Below are 15,078 nucleotides of genomic sequence, written 5' to 3'. Positions count from 1 at the left end.
TATATGTGTTTAGTATCGCATTGATACCAGAGTGATACATTTGTATCTTAATTATTCCATGCATCACGAAGAGAACCGATATATATATTAAACCAAAAGTGATCAACGTGGCCCCGTTTAACTTTCTCGACTTGACACTCACCGTCGCTCTCACAGTCAAAAGAGTTGTTCAAACTATGACGGATTCAAGGAAATTAAAGATTTAACGCCCCTGGCCTATTTTGTTGGTCATTTCTAGATCTCGAAGGAAACTTAAGCGGCCACGGGTTATTCTATGAAACCAGACTCTTCACGGTGAACCTCAAACTTCAAAGACTTCAAATCACGTCCAATGTGTGAATGTGTGTCCAGTTCGTCAAAGAGGTGATGCAAACACAATCTTCCTAGCTTCTCGGATGGGTCGACATTTTTCTAAAACTATGATTGGTGAAACGTAGTACTTTCCGCTACACTATTTCAACTTCGCGAGGGGGCGCCCGTGCACACAGGTAACGAACCGCCAGGCGCTAGACCCACAGAGCGCTCGGAGTGCACCAGCTTACACGGACGTGAGGCAACTTTTCTAAGTTGTTCAAAATATTTGACTAAATTCTTTGAAAAAAATCATCGCAAGTGAATTAAAAAGTTCGTTAAACGTTGCAAAGACTTCGTAGTTTTCTTAGCCCACACTGTCACTGACGAAGGAGGCCAACTTCTTTTCATGAAACCGTAACGCTAAATAGGTCGAGACGAGAACGTAATTCCCCAGGTCGACCGTGAGTATGTCACCAGGTTACATACTCTTACTATGAAGGTCAAAAATGTAAGAATTCAGGAACTTGATACGTCAACTAAAACAACGCCTCCCACAAGTTTATTAGAAAGGTCAGTATTTTGTGAAAGTTCTCAGTTCCGATGAAGTCAGGTTATGCTGTTCACGGTTCGCTGTTGAAGGAATGAAGGCATAATCCAGCTTGTAGTCACGGTTTGAAGTAGTGAGTCAATTGTTAAATCTTATGACTATTGTTAGGCAACAATTTGATTTGGTAACCAATTCATCGTCCATCATTCCATCTGTTTGAAAGGTATGCATCCCTCTATACTTCTGCCGTATCCCGGCAGTTGCAACAGGAAAATGACGATGCGATGTTGACTGTAAGTGTCAAGCGCTGTTTGGATTCCATAACTTTTATTTTCCTGAACAGAAAGTTGTAGTAATCAGCAACATCGTGAGTCTTGGACCACTTCCCTTCCTGAGCAGAGTACGCCGCGACTGAGGCCTGGACGCAACAAGTACCTGAAATTTTCTCTCTAATTTCTGGACATAACTTAGAACTTGACCAAATCAATTGAACAACGAATACAATAAGGCTGTGAATATCACAGGTCTGCATTAAAAAGATAGAGCAGGCATGAACATTTTTGGTACTAAACTAGCGTTACCGCTTCAAAATACTTTTTCCTAAAAAAATATGAGAATTGATGTCGGTGAAATCCCATTAGACCACATTATAAAAATTAAAGTGATTAGTAAAAATCATCTGATGCCATTTTCTTTTTTATTTCGTTGCAAGGAAATAATTCATGGATACCACCCAGGAGTGAAATATGGCGGTTACTTTTTATTTTTCAGGATTTCTGCATCATCAAAATCATCCCTCGTTTTGGGAGTGTTTTGGGGGTGTTTAGATCACGTGGTGCCCTGGACCAATCAGGACCCGGGACACCCCACCCTCTGTACACTATGGCAGGTCAAAGTACAATGAAAATGGCGGCTAGTCGTCCGAGACGTTTGGCGGCGGTTCTCCTGCAGAAAAGTGGAAATTCCTCCAGACTGATGGATTGAACACAGATTTCCGGAGTCTGCTCGTGGACTAGGAAAGTTACTAGGTCCTGATCGGTAGCTTTCAATGGTTATTGGTCCCAGGACAGAAGGCCAGAGAGGCCAGTTGGTAGTTGCTTTGTTGGTGAGGTGAGGATCAAGCTGGGCTGGCCGGACCGGATGCCGAATGGTGATCGAGCGACCTGCGCCGACCGAGATTATTTCCTTCATGGATCCGTTCAGATCGCGGTTCGGGACGGGTACTAACCGCCGTGGGGGCGATCGTAAACGTGACAGTGACCCGAAGGCCCCACTATGGACCGCCGTCTTCGACTACGACGCGAACGCGGACGACGAGCTGACGCTCCGCCAAGGGGACCGAGTGGAGGTGTTGTCCACCGACAGCAAAGTGTCCGGGGACGACGGCTGGTGGACCGGCAAGATCGACGGTCAGGTCGGCATCTTCCCGTCCAATTATGTCCGCATGAACGACGCCGTCAACGGAGACGCCGTGCCCTGTAGCATCGACTTCTCGGAGTTACAGCTGAACGAAGTGATCGGGTGCGGAGGGTTCGGGAAGGTGTACCGAGGCGCCTGGCGGGGAGAGCTCGTCGCAGTGAAGGCGGCACGACAAGATCTGGACGATGATATAAATGTTATAGTCCAACAAGTTCGACAAGAAGCGAAACTTTTCTGGCTGCTTGATCATCCAAATGTGGCGACTTTGAAAGGAGTTTGTTTAAAACCGCCAAACTTGTGTCTAGTTATGGAGTACTACGAGGGAGGAGCATTGAACAGAGTACTGGCAGGGAGGAAGATTCCTCCAGAGATTCTTATAGACTGGGCCCTGCAAATAGCCCGAGGGATGCAATACCTCCATGAGGAGGCACCTATTCCACTTATACACAGAGACTTGAAATCAAGTAACAGTAAGTATCACTTACAAACAGTTAAGTTCATCCATTATTCACGAGCTGAGTCTTGATGACACGGTCGGTGAGCAGATAGGCTCACACCTGTGAACAAGACTCTGGAAATATAATGAACGGGGCAGAGATTTTACTTGGACATTTGGTCTGTGACATCCCGTTGAGGTTATGTGACTGAAAATTCACTGTTGTCACTCGATTGGCAAGTTTTCTTTGTCCTGTCCGTCTAAGATTCATGACTGTTTTACTGGCAGTTACGGCTGTGCCCCATGTGCCTTCCACTTCTCTTTCAGTAACACCCAAATTAGGCACAACTAGACCAGTATTCCCTCTACCAGCACCTGACATCCACATTTTGGGCATACTCATGCCTACTTGCAAGGAAACCGGGCAGTCTTGTCCTTTGATGGCCATTGTTTTGGTTTCATTGCTCCATGTGGAGGATCCATTTTCTGCAACCTGACATTTGTGCATGGCGTGTCAACTTGTCAGACTGCCGCCAGACAAGGTCATGTGACAGCTGTCTTTGTTCCTCGCCAGGTCCCCCCACTCGCACCATTCACTGCCATATCTCACCCAAATCTGCACCTCAGGACTATGCTTCTGCATCCCTCCTGTGGGTGTACTTGCCTTCTTTCCAGGATTTACATTTCACTTTTTTCATACAGCTGGTGCAAAGTTAAGCCTTTTTTGGCGGGAAGGCCCGTAGAGTAAATATTTGCACTTTGGGTGCTTGAGATGTGCTCAGTTCTAGCTTGTCGGGTCTGTGTTGTGTTTCTAGCACATTGTTTCACTCATTTGGCTCTGTGCATAGACTAAAACTTCCATTCATTCATCTATGGTCCCAGATATGTGTGATGTTTGGTCGTTCCTGGTACCAGGATAATGGCCGCATGTGACATCTCAGCTGTAGGTGTCAGAGGCAAAAAGGTCAGACGTACAAAACAGCCCTGCATTTTTTGTCGTCTTGTCTACATGTTGAGGCTTCGTCTGAAGAATAGCTCACTTGGACCGTGTTCAGGAGAAAAAATAATTCTGCCAATTAATTCCGGCAAATAAAGAAAAGGAGAAATGGTGATTAAAAAAGTTCAGCAGTTGGATAGGGGACTTTGGCCCCGTTCATGATTGAAAAAATAAAACGGTTACCGTCGGTTCAAACCGTTTCAGATGTATTCCGAATTGAAACGGTTTACATCAAATTTTGCATATTATGCAAAGTCTGTTGTGATCCCACACCTGGAGTTGGCGGCCATAACAAGATTTTACTATTAAAAAACGCAGCCGAAATATCCTATTGACAGCTACAACTTTCACTTTTCCGCGCGCTTACCAAGAGTTGTACTTTAGATGTCTTCGATCGGCACTGTTGAAGCTGCGTTCCTTCAGGCCCTTGGCGATTTCATTGGACACCTCCTGGTTACAATGAATGCCATCATGTTTCCTCTGGACCTCCTGATCCACCCAAATAGATATCAGGGCTCTCGTTTCCTCATTAGACAAGTTGTTAGAACCAGACTTGGGGGCCATAGCAAGATGTTAAGATTCAAAAACGCGGCCTAAAATCCGATCAACAGCTAAAAACTCTCTCTTTTCCGTGCCTTAGCCCAAGTGACGCCGCAAACTATGAGGTCATGTACCCGGATGTACAACGTCATAAACATCAATGTGAACCGGTTCCATAACGCTTTTGCGTTCATGATGACAATTCTGCGAAACTGTTTTACTCTGAACCGTTGCAGACTACCTGGCGAGGAGGTTCAGAATAAAACGGAACGAAACTGTTACGGAGCATTCATGTTCACAAGTAAAACGGTTTATTTTGCTGAAACGGTTTGAACCGTTTTACTTTTTCAATCATGGACGGGGCCTTATTATGACCAGCTCAACTATAGAGGTGCTGTTAAATGATACATGTATTTAAAACTTGCATCTTGTCTACCGGATTTTTAATTTGGTACCCTTACAATTACCCCCGCAATTCCTACATGTTCATACAGATCCTGTACAGATGCCATTAGGAGAGTGCTGGACATGGCGGATTAATTGGGCCTATATACATGTCAGTTAACCTTGGGAGCTATGTTTGTCCTTCAGACTAACAAAGAAATCTCTTCACACTCACACACAACAAACACACAGCCCCTGTTGACCAGGTATAAATCATTACCACTGGACATGACTCATGAAAGAACTTTTGACATAATTTCTTCTTCCATTTTGTTTTGGATATCCACCAGGTCTGATATCACTTGGAGAATATTGAGACTAGCACGAATTTTAAGCGTTGCATTGTAAATATGGCAATGTTGTTTGAAAGGCCAAATTGCACGTGACACTAAGAAGAAAAGCACAAAAAACTTTCACTTCACTTTTTAAATGGGTTAGAAATATTATTGCCCCCCTCCCACCCCTTAACAGAAGCCCATTGTCTGTTTCCCCTTTTTGTGCAGCCCAGTTGCACCAAGTTTGCTCTTGCCTTTAATGAACTTATTGTAATAATGTTGCCAAGGTGAAAGTTCATAAGGCAGGGCTATTCTTGTCCTTTGATTACGAGATTACGCAAGATTTGTCCTTGCACACATTCCCCCAGGCTTGCAGTAGTGTTGGGTGTTAGAGAAAATTTTATAATTTCAATGACTACACTGAGTGCATGCTTATCTTCTTGAGCTCACAAGTTTGTGTGATGGAGACATCAGATGGGTTATGTGAAACATTTGAGCAACCATACATTTTCTATCTGGTAAGGTGAGCAAGTTACTATCTGTTGCCTTTGTTTAGTATCTCCAATATTAGTAACCATCATTACAGGTATCTTGGTAAAGTATGTATTGTAGGACAAGTAAGGAGGAGACATGAATGATTGGCAATATGTCTGATTATGGTGTAGACATGTAGTAGATTTGATATGATGAAGATAAGTGTTGAGGTCAGCTTGTACAAAAAACTCACTGCAAGGGCAACATGAAAGCCCTTTGAGTGTCAGTATGAATTTCAATGAACAGCTTGGTTGAAAAGAAATATAGTTTAAGGGTCAGAAGTTCATAAAACAGATGTTTGGTACAATGGATAGACTTGTCTAACACTGTACTTGAGCCTCATTCTACACATGTATGTCTAGGCCAAGTTCAGGTGTTTCTTGGCAGCTGCCAGAAGGTGCTGATACCTTATCAGCTCAGTATAGGGCCGCTCATTCAAGGAGTCAAGCATTTGCTGTGTAATTATTATGTATAGTATATCAGGACTGATAGCTGGACAGAAAATCCATTGGCTCTAAATCTATACGACAGTTTTCAACTGAGACTATCAGTTATGTAGAATTGACAGCGAATTCTGACCACCTGTGAGATTATAAAACCAGTAGATTGAAATCAGTGTATTGTAGTATTATTGACCCAAACAGTCCTGTGCAGTATGGCAAAGAGATAAACATGTCACTCTCAAAACACTAATTAGCTCTGCCTGCAAGCTCACAATTGTACATTTGTAGTGGTCAAGAGGGTAGTTAGCATATCAGCTAAGCACCAATTACTGAATAGGTGGCTTGTTGGATTTAACATCATTGCAGAACTTATATTTTACCTATGTATATCAAGAATAAATGCCATGAGTGACAGTTAAACAGTATACACGATTTCTTTAGTGCTCTGGCTGATTGTAAAGTAAGCTGTGACTGATTGACATTCGACCCTAACTGAAGAAAAGTCCACAAACTTGTTCTTCCAGTTTTCAGCCATGCATAGGTTATTAGGCAGGCATGCCCACAGCTCATACAAGAAATGTTAAGCATGTTTTGTCTGGGTGAGTGCATGAAGAAAGGTTGCCTATTGGGTGTTTCCAAGGCAAGGAGGTGCTGCTTGTGAAAAGGACTAGTAAATGTACAGCTGTTAGAAAAGGGGCACCATCTAGAAACCTCTCGTAAAAATCTCCACATGGAACAACTGGAATTTCTGTAAAACCTTCCCTGAGGCCTGCCTTGGGAGACCGTATATTCTGCTAATATGCTCATGTCGTGTTAGCTGCCATTTAAAACATAGTAAATGGCTTAAAGGGCAGTTTTACACCTATTATATATCTTGTGTAAAGAGTTTATGAAGAAATGTCATGTTAGTGAAATTAAGGAAGTTTACTTCAATCATGATATGTTCTTTGATTATTTTATTCACCTAGAGATGTCTTGAGCAGCCAGTGGGGTTGTCATAGTATTTTAAGGAATATGAAAAGTAAATTACCACTTCAAACAAGTATCTAAATGATACCTTTCTGTGACATAGCCATAGATTTATATCCTATTTAGCTTGACCTGTAAGCTGGAGGGGTGGAATGGGGGTCTGAGGAGGTGATTACATGGTTGATAACAGGTCATCAATCCCTGCTTCTCCAGGGGAGATGGTATCTTCCAGTATCCTCAGGGGGCTGAGAGCATCAATCTCAGCTACTGAAACTTCCTGATGAGCAAGATCTCATACTTTGGTTTTCTTTGTCTCTGATTACTTCATCATAGGCTTTAGTAACCAGAAAAGTCAATGTAACCGCTCTTCTTCAAAGAAGTACAAACATGGGAGCTTAGAGGTAAAGGTTGGAAGGGTAGCTTTTGTTGGTTTTAATGCTGGTTGATGCCCTTTGTAGTTCCGCCTGTATTGTATGACAGAGAGAAAGATGTAAGCTGTGGTTTGGAAGTTTAAATGGATGTATGTTACACTGATCTACAATTCAAACCATCCTTCGTACATCATACATTTACTTATATCTATATGCTCAGTAATTACGAGAGTTGCAGTTTTGGTAGTTTATTCTTTCGATCTAGAAGAAATGCTCTGTGGGGAGGGGGGCAGGGACAATGGTATCAAGGCACCATGTAGTGGCATTCATGACTGTATGACAGGAATATAGACCGTCTTCACAAAACTGCTGCAAACAATGCATAATAACTCACCATAGTACAATAGTTGTATTTGTTGCAATTCTAACCAGCCTCTCTCCCCAAGTGTTAGGGACAGTGGATAAGGGAAAGACACCAGTCTGGCAGCTGTAGAAAACACCCAACTATCTTGGTGCCAGTGAAGTAATGATATGAGTCATTTATCTCGTATTGGACAAGTCTTAACAATCATGGCTGCAGGGTCTTCCAACCTGTTTTTGACTAGATAAAGAGATCTGCAAGATGTTTTTTTCCTTTCTACTGAGCAACCTGGTAACAATGGTCCTTTTTTTTAGATAAAACTTGCCACAAACAGCTGCCTAAAATGTCCAGGATTGTGCTATATCAAGTCTCCCTGGTTGCAATGCCTCATATATGTATATATATTTGTATCAGAAACATACTGTAGAAGAGAACAGCTGGTGGTAGAAATAAGAGTCCTTCTTTGTAGCTAGTCTGTTCAATGGTTCGTGCAGTGTTGTAAGTTCTGAGAGCTTCCATACATGTACATCATTCATGTGCACCTGTTTGGGACACATGGAATTTCACAGTCGGTCTGGGTATACAATGTTCAAGTCTGTTTTGTCCCCAGAGCTGGGGCACCACATTGTTTTTCACTGCCAAAAGAAGCATAGAAGAACAGCTGGTGATAGAAACTGTAATGTCCCTCCTACTTTGATAGATACAGTCACGTACGTACTACATGTAAACTGTATGTGCTGAGAGCCATATGTGGTCCTGTAGCCTGGAAGGAAAGTGAAAAATGGGATGGTTTTTGTTCTGGTTTGAGGTATCTGCATCAGATTACAAATGGTAGTGAATGGGAGTGCTTCTATAGGAAGAATTTAACTTCTGCTTCATGTACTTTCATTTTTTTTTTTTTCAAGAATATAGCTACGTAAGTCACCTAACTGTAAATTTGTTTTGGCCAGTGCTTTTTGAAGCATGGCAATTTTGCTGTTTTGGGATTTGCCAATGATGGTTATCTTTCCCTTGTGTCTCTTGTGGTACAATTTTTAGGCTTTGAAATGAAGAATAAACCTGATTATGAAGCTAGACTGTCACAGACAGAATTCTTCCAGTCCAGTCCCTTTGTCTGCAGGAGCAGCAGAGATCTGCAGATTTTCTGTCAGTAGGGACTGAACGGATCCTTCTAATCACTTTCCAAGATGGCACCTGATGGACCAGACAGGAAAACCCATCTTAACCCCCTCTCACCAACAGACTGGAGTGAGGTGTACAATTGTTCTTATGTTGTCAAACCAGTTATGGTGTTCTGCAGAAGATGTATGAGCCCCTTTTTAGTACCAGGTACTTAGGCCCTACAATGAATGCCACAGGCAAAAACAAAGCTATAGTATTAGTATGGACATGATTTGAGGCACACTTTGTATTTGAGTTTTTCCTGATGTTGTGAATCCAACACTGTCTGGTAATACCATAATCTTCTGTGAATCTTTGTTCTTTCACTCAGCTAGAGAAACCACTTGTCGATGAAGGCAAAGATAGGAGTCCACAAAACACTACCTGTTCTATTAGATGAGATATTTTAACCCAATTGTCTGTACAGACTACAGAGTTATTATCTACCTAGAATAGAAGTCTCTAAATACTTAAGAATGCCAACAATGAAAATTTGTAGCCTTCTAATAAGACCCCGTTCACACTCATTTTTTTCAATCGCGATTGAAGTATAATCGCGATTGTTCGATCCGATCGCGATTGAACGCAAAGAAACTTTTGCGTTCACACTGCTTTTCGCCAAGTGGATTAAAGTACGCCGTGATCCGATCGCGATTGAAGCACGATTGAAGCATGCTATCGGCGATCATCTGGTTAATGTTCTTGTTGTCCTTGTTTTGTGTCTATTTTTCCGCTAGACATTGTCACTTGGTGCGGTAAATGTCCCTCTTTCGGTGACATTTCCCCAGTTTGGCCTGCACCTCCTCTCTCCCCCAGATTGCGATGAGGACCCTGGTCTCCTCATCGCGCCATCTGCCACCAGCTGGAGTTGCTGACGGAGTTTTATTCTTCTTCTTGGGCATTGTTGACGATGAAAAGTTGTTGTTGTTGTAAAAGAGCGATCTGACGTGCGGATTGGGTTTGTTTTCCCGCGCGATGCGAACTATGACCCCACGTACCCGCATGTATGACCTCCCACCCCCGGAACCAGCCGAAATCCCCGCCGATCGCGATGGAATGAATCGTAGTTGTGTTCACACTCAAAATTTGATAGGATTGGATTGGATCCGAACGCGATTAATCCAATCAAACTACCTCCGGAGGTAGTTACAATCCAATCGCGATTGGATCCTTTTGGATTGTTCCAATCGCGATTGGGAGCGTTCACACTGAAAGAATCAATCGCGATCGGATCGATTCAATCGCGATTATACTTCAATCGCGATTGAAAAAAATGAGTGTGAACGGGGTCTAAGACATTTTAGCCCAGATTATCCACCATGAGAAGTCTAACCAGTGCTTTAGAAATGCACAAAAGGCAGACCAATGTTTGTGATGATAATCACTATTCACTGTGTACAACATGTTACTCTTTTCTGTCCAGTCTTACAACAAATAAAACTGTAACTTACATGTAAGTAGGAAGAATTGTTAGAACTTAGATTGATTTTATCTCTGACTTTTCTATTGTTTCTCAGCCGAAGAATTCATGGAACTATCATTTAAACAACAATCATTGCTGAACCTTAGCCAATGAGCTGAACATTTTGTTACATTGCATTTAAATGGCGGGTCTAACCAAAATTAACAGTTCTATCATTCCTTGCCATTTTAAGCATGCTATGTTTATAAACTTCACTCCAAGACGTTGTAAGTTGGCTGCATTAAGATTGATCCAGTTATGCAGTAGGCAACCACTTGGTAATGAAAATACACTCTTGTGATTCTGCTGAAGAATTTGTGCCTTGCCAGTCCCGTATAGCATGTAACACAGGATCAGGGACAACTGGGGCATACAGGCAGCAGATTACTAAGGCAAACTCTGCCTATTTTGACAAGGTGGTTCATATTTGAAGAACTATCCTCAAAATTCCTGGAACCGGCCATTTCAACACAGGTTGGATCTTGGTGATTCTTAAGGCATTCGGAGGTCATAGGGAGGAATCGTATTGACAGGTTGTAGGCTTTTCTGCAACATACAGCAAAATCTGGAACTTGTGGGAAAAAAGTAAAAACATAGAAGTATCTGTGCTAGTTACAATTAAAGCTTTGTTTAGAGAATAGATACCTTTTTGTTGGTTTGTTCGAAATTAGAATTTTAGGAAATGTCAACTACTGAAATAATTTTCTTGAAACAGGATAGAAATATATGTTAACAAGGTCCAGTAATATGTGTTGTCCTAGAAACAGAAAGGTGTTGTTCTCACTTACTTTCTCTTTGCTTGTTTTCAGAATTATGTTTATTTACAGAGCCGTATAAGAAATTCCATACAGGTAAATTCCAGCATTGCAGCAGCATTAATGCATTATGTACTGCCACACTAATCCACATTTAGCACCACAGGACTACAGTATATGAAGGCATGTCATTATCACAATGTAGGTTGTTTCTTCAATCAGCAGTACTGTTTGAAAAACACCACTGGTATTATTCTATTGGACAATGATGATAACTTCTTTTCTTAAAACAATACCCCCATAACAGTCCCCCTGTCTATTTGTAATCTGACAGGTAGGAAACAAGGTAGAACCCAGAAAGTCCAAAGTATACACATGAATAAGAAGAAACAGGGGGTCTGGGAGTTGTTTTTACTTGTATATGACAGGTAATAGCCTTGAAGCTTGAAGCTGACCCATGTAAGGCAACTGGAGGTCAGAATAATGTTGTTCTGTGAAAGAAGCTGTCAAGACATCGGGTATGGAGGAATTTGGACGAAATGTTTTGCATGCACCGCCCAGACCAAGGGTTCCATCAGCAATGCCTGGAATAGCCTTGTGCCACAAGGTGTCCCTCTCAGACTGGAGGTTGTTTTCACCCAGGTATCACCTTACACAGCATGAGTCTCCTGTTTCAGTGCTTATAGGTCAATTCTGTTCTTATTTAGTACTTTTCCCCCAAACAACACTGTCCAACAGCCATGTACAACCATCAACTTGGATTAAATTGCATTTAAAAAAACTTGGTGTTTAAATTGCAGAAGAGTAGATACACCTTCGGGAGCACTTATGCCAAGTTGTGTTAGACAAGTTGAAGTAGATGGACTTTTCCCCTTCAAATTATACTCAAGACAAAAGCATCATGTTCCAAATAGTATTACCAAAGAAAAATCTCATTTGTTACTGATCTAAATAATTAGCAGTCAAGAAATGTATCTAAAAATAGCTTTGCTATGCTACATTGCAAGACAGGGAAGAACCTTGTCCAGCAAGTGTCCCAGCTATGTTTATGTTACCTTAGAACCTTCCGCCACAGATGGCCAAACAAGACAGACCCATTTCTGAAATTTCAGCTGCTGGAATTCCTGTCGTTTGACCTTGATCATGTAGAGTTGATGCTGGATATTTGGGGAGCGTCTATCTGGTGCAAGTAGCTAATGGAAAGATTTGAACTTAATTCTTGATAGGCACGATGAAGATCATTCTTTGGATCTTGGAGAAAGAAAAATGATCTTCCGTCAACAGTGTTTTGAGGGTTGGACATTGTTAAATTTAAAAAAGATACAAAATTTCATGTCATTTGAAGACTTGGCGCGCACCATCACATCTTCCAGAAGAAATAGATCTCAGATATCACTCTCTTGAACCAGTCTAGCTCGCTGTATAGATTTAATCTTTCACTGGTCCTGACAGGAAAGACAGATGGCATGTGCACATGTAATATGGTACATACATGTACGTGTTCATTGTACAAGGGAAATCCCCCCCCTCTTTTCTTTTCAACAAGAAACCAGAAGTAGAGCTACGAAACAAAGTTAACAGTTTATTTCCCTCTCCCATCACAGACAAAAGAAATTATTGCAAGTCAAGGTTTGCATCAAAATTAGTCTTATCTTTTGTTCGTGAGAAAGAACAAATTTTTCAAGGAGATTAATTACACCTCACTCGTTGATATCTTATTACTTTATACCAAATATAGCTTGCATTTACTATTTTACCTTGAAACTTCCCCAAGTGATCATGGTATATGTTCACTGAGAAGTTTTAATTGGCAGGCCTGATAACCATACATACTCTGTGTATCCCTGAGGAACCAATATTAACATGCCGTTGAATGACTTGCATTTCTTCTCAAGCAAATACTACTCAAGGATTTGCACCTGATTCTCTGCATTCCAGTATGGGCAGGGTGGTATTCGAACTTGAATTGATACTTCTATAGATGTTCTGAAACAATTACGGGAACTCTAGGTTGTAGTTTATCACCAGCTATATTGTACTACCGTATGTCTATGTATGAAGTTTGAGTGCATGTCACATCTTTAGATCTCTTCTCCTATGTATGTCTCTTGCCCTGGCCTGTGTAAGTGGTTCTTGTGGATTACAGTATTCTTTTGCCAAGTGGACCACTTTAAAAAGGAAAGGTAATCTGTAGATGACTGTGATGAATGACATAAGTAAAGGAACATCACAATGGCCTATGCCTTTTGTTATTTTCTCCCGGGTATTATCTATTTCATTCTCAGATATCTATTGCATTTGATGTTGTTGTCTCTTTTTCCTGGAAGGTGCCTGATTATCTTGATGTAAATCCTTCCTGCTACAGTCATTTTTAGAGAACACCCCCACCAGACCTACAGTGGTTGGTTCATGTCTACTATAAACAAACTACAGCTTTGTTTCTGTAGCACCTTCTGCTTTCCCAGAAGCCACCAGGTACTGGTCATGGGGGAGGAGGATACTGGCTATTTTTAACTAATGAAATTCTAAGAAAGACTCAAAGAGCTTGTATGGCACTGTTTTGACTCAAACTTCAATTGGATTATGATGAAAAGCACAGAGGAGAGCAACACATCAAAGTTGCAGATGTCTTTTATGATTGTCTACATTTCAATGGTAACCTGAAACTAGTGAAAGATTTTTTTACACAAACAGATTTCAAACACCCAGTGTATCACATATCATAATCTGTTGTGCAGTGATGTAATTCAGAACATGGTTGCACAATGTAATTGTTCTATTTTGGTATGGTGTAAAGACAGAATGCAATATACTGGAAACGTTTATAAACAAAAATGTGTTTGGTATTTAGTATATGTTGGAAGTAGATCTTGTAAATGTGCCAAAGTAATATTTCTAACCCAAAAATGGGCATTAGATGGACAGAGCTGCTGGTTTTTTTAGCAAGGTAGGTTTCCATAACATGCACTGAGGAGGTATAAACAGTGGGTAGGATTTCCCTCCCCCAATCTTGGGCAGGGTCAATGTCCTCAAGGTATTCAATATTAGAGTCGTTTGTCCATGAAGGGGGTCAGTGTGGCTTAGAGGCAAAAGGAAAAGAAAACAAAGATTTTGTAAATTGTTTCAAGGAAAATGCTGATAGTAGTTTTGTCTGTAACATATAAATGCATGTATGTCACAAACGATATTGGTTTGTAATTTTGTCATTATTGCCAGGTCTTCTTTTATAGTTTGTTATAGTGTGGCATTCCACTGTACATGAAGAGAGGTTCCCTGGATACCATTTTTGGCTTGACAACAATGTCTGCCTTAATGATGACTGTTACAATGCTTATGATTACTGGGATGGGTCAATTGATGTACAAAATGTAAATGAAATTGTTGGTGCATTGATGAAGGTTAGACTACTCTCCTAGCAGAGGTTGGTGGGGGATGATTGTGACCTTTTTATCATACACCTCGTTTTTTGGCCACAATCTTCCCCCACCAACCTCTGCTTGGAGAGTAGGTTAGACATCCAGGTAATAAGATACACCAAAAATAGTTACTCAAGCAACTGGATAAAATTTTGAAACAGTCAGACGTTTCAGACAGCATCCACTATCTGTTAAATCTGCTAAATATTGGCGCAGTTTGTGCATATTTCTTCTGTTGTCCATCATTGTTTATTCAACATTGTAGTCCTTTTTTAGCCAAAACATCCTGAGACAAGTTTTTATCATTTTTACAAAACCTCCTCTCCCCAATGTTATCATGGTCTGTCCCTTACTTGTCTGTAAGCCTTCCCATACTCAATGTAATATTGGACCAGTGCAGTCTATTTTCAGTTTCCAAGTGGTACTTAGGAGACTGAGGAGCATTGTCCGCTGGCACAAAGGCTGGGGAATTCCCACATGAAACTGGACTGCTGGTGCTTGTACAACATCTGTAGTATCAGTTTAGCCAAACGTGTCACCTTGGTTCGAACATACATGTACAGTATTGTATACATTTATAATGGCCGGTTGTTCTTTTGTGTGCGATTCAAAAGTTCTTTAGACCATACGTAGCACAGTACTGAACTGATTTTG

General features: G+C 41.2%; 1 protein-coding gene across 1 annotated transcript in view; it reads left to right on the top strand.

The window, feature by feature from the left end:
- Window positions 1-1,717: 1,717 nt before the first annotated feature.
- LOC136433440 (mitogen-activated protein kinase kinase kinase 11-like) overlaps window positions 1,718-15,078 on the top strand; it is a 33,733-nt gene continuing 20,372 nt past the window's right edge. The window contains exon 1 of the mRNA XM_066425652.1: window positions 1,718-2,730. Coding sequence (XP_066281749.1) covers window positions 1,989-2,730 — 742 coding nt within the window. The 5' untranslated portion in view covers window positions 1,718-1,988. The remainder of the gene's footprint in view (window positions 2,731-15,078) is intronic.

Source organism: Branchiostoma lanceolatum, chromosome 4 (genome assembly GCF_035083965.1).
Source record: "Branchiostoma lanceolatum isolate klBraLanc5 chromosome 4, klBraLanc5.hap2, whole genome shotgun sequence".
Classification (NCBI taxonomy): Eukaryota; Metazoa; Chordata; class Leptocardii; order Amphioxiformes; family Branchiostomatidae; genus Branchiostoma; species Branchiostoma lanceolatum.
The sequence above is the reverse complement of the archived record's forward strand: the minus strand, read 5'-3'. Positions and strand labels throughout refer to the sequence as shown.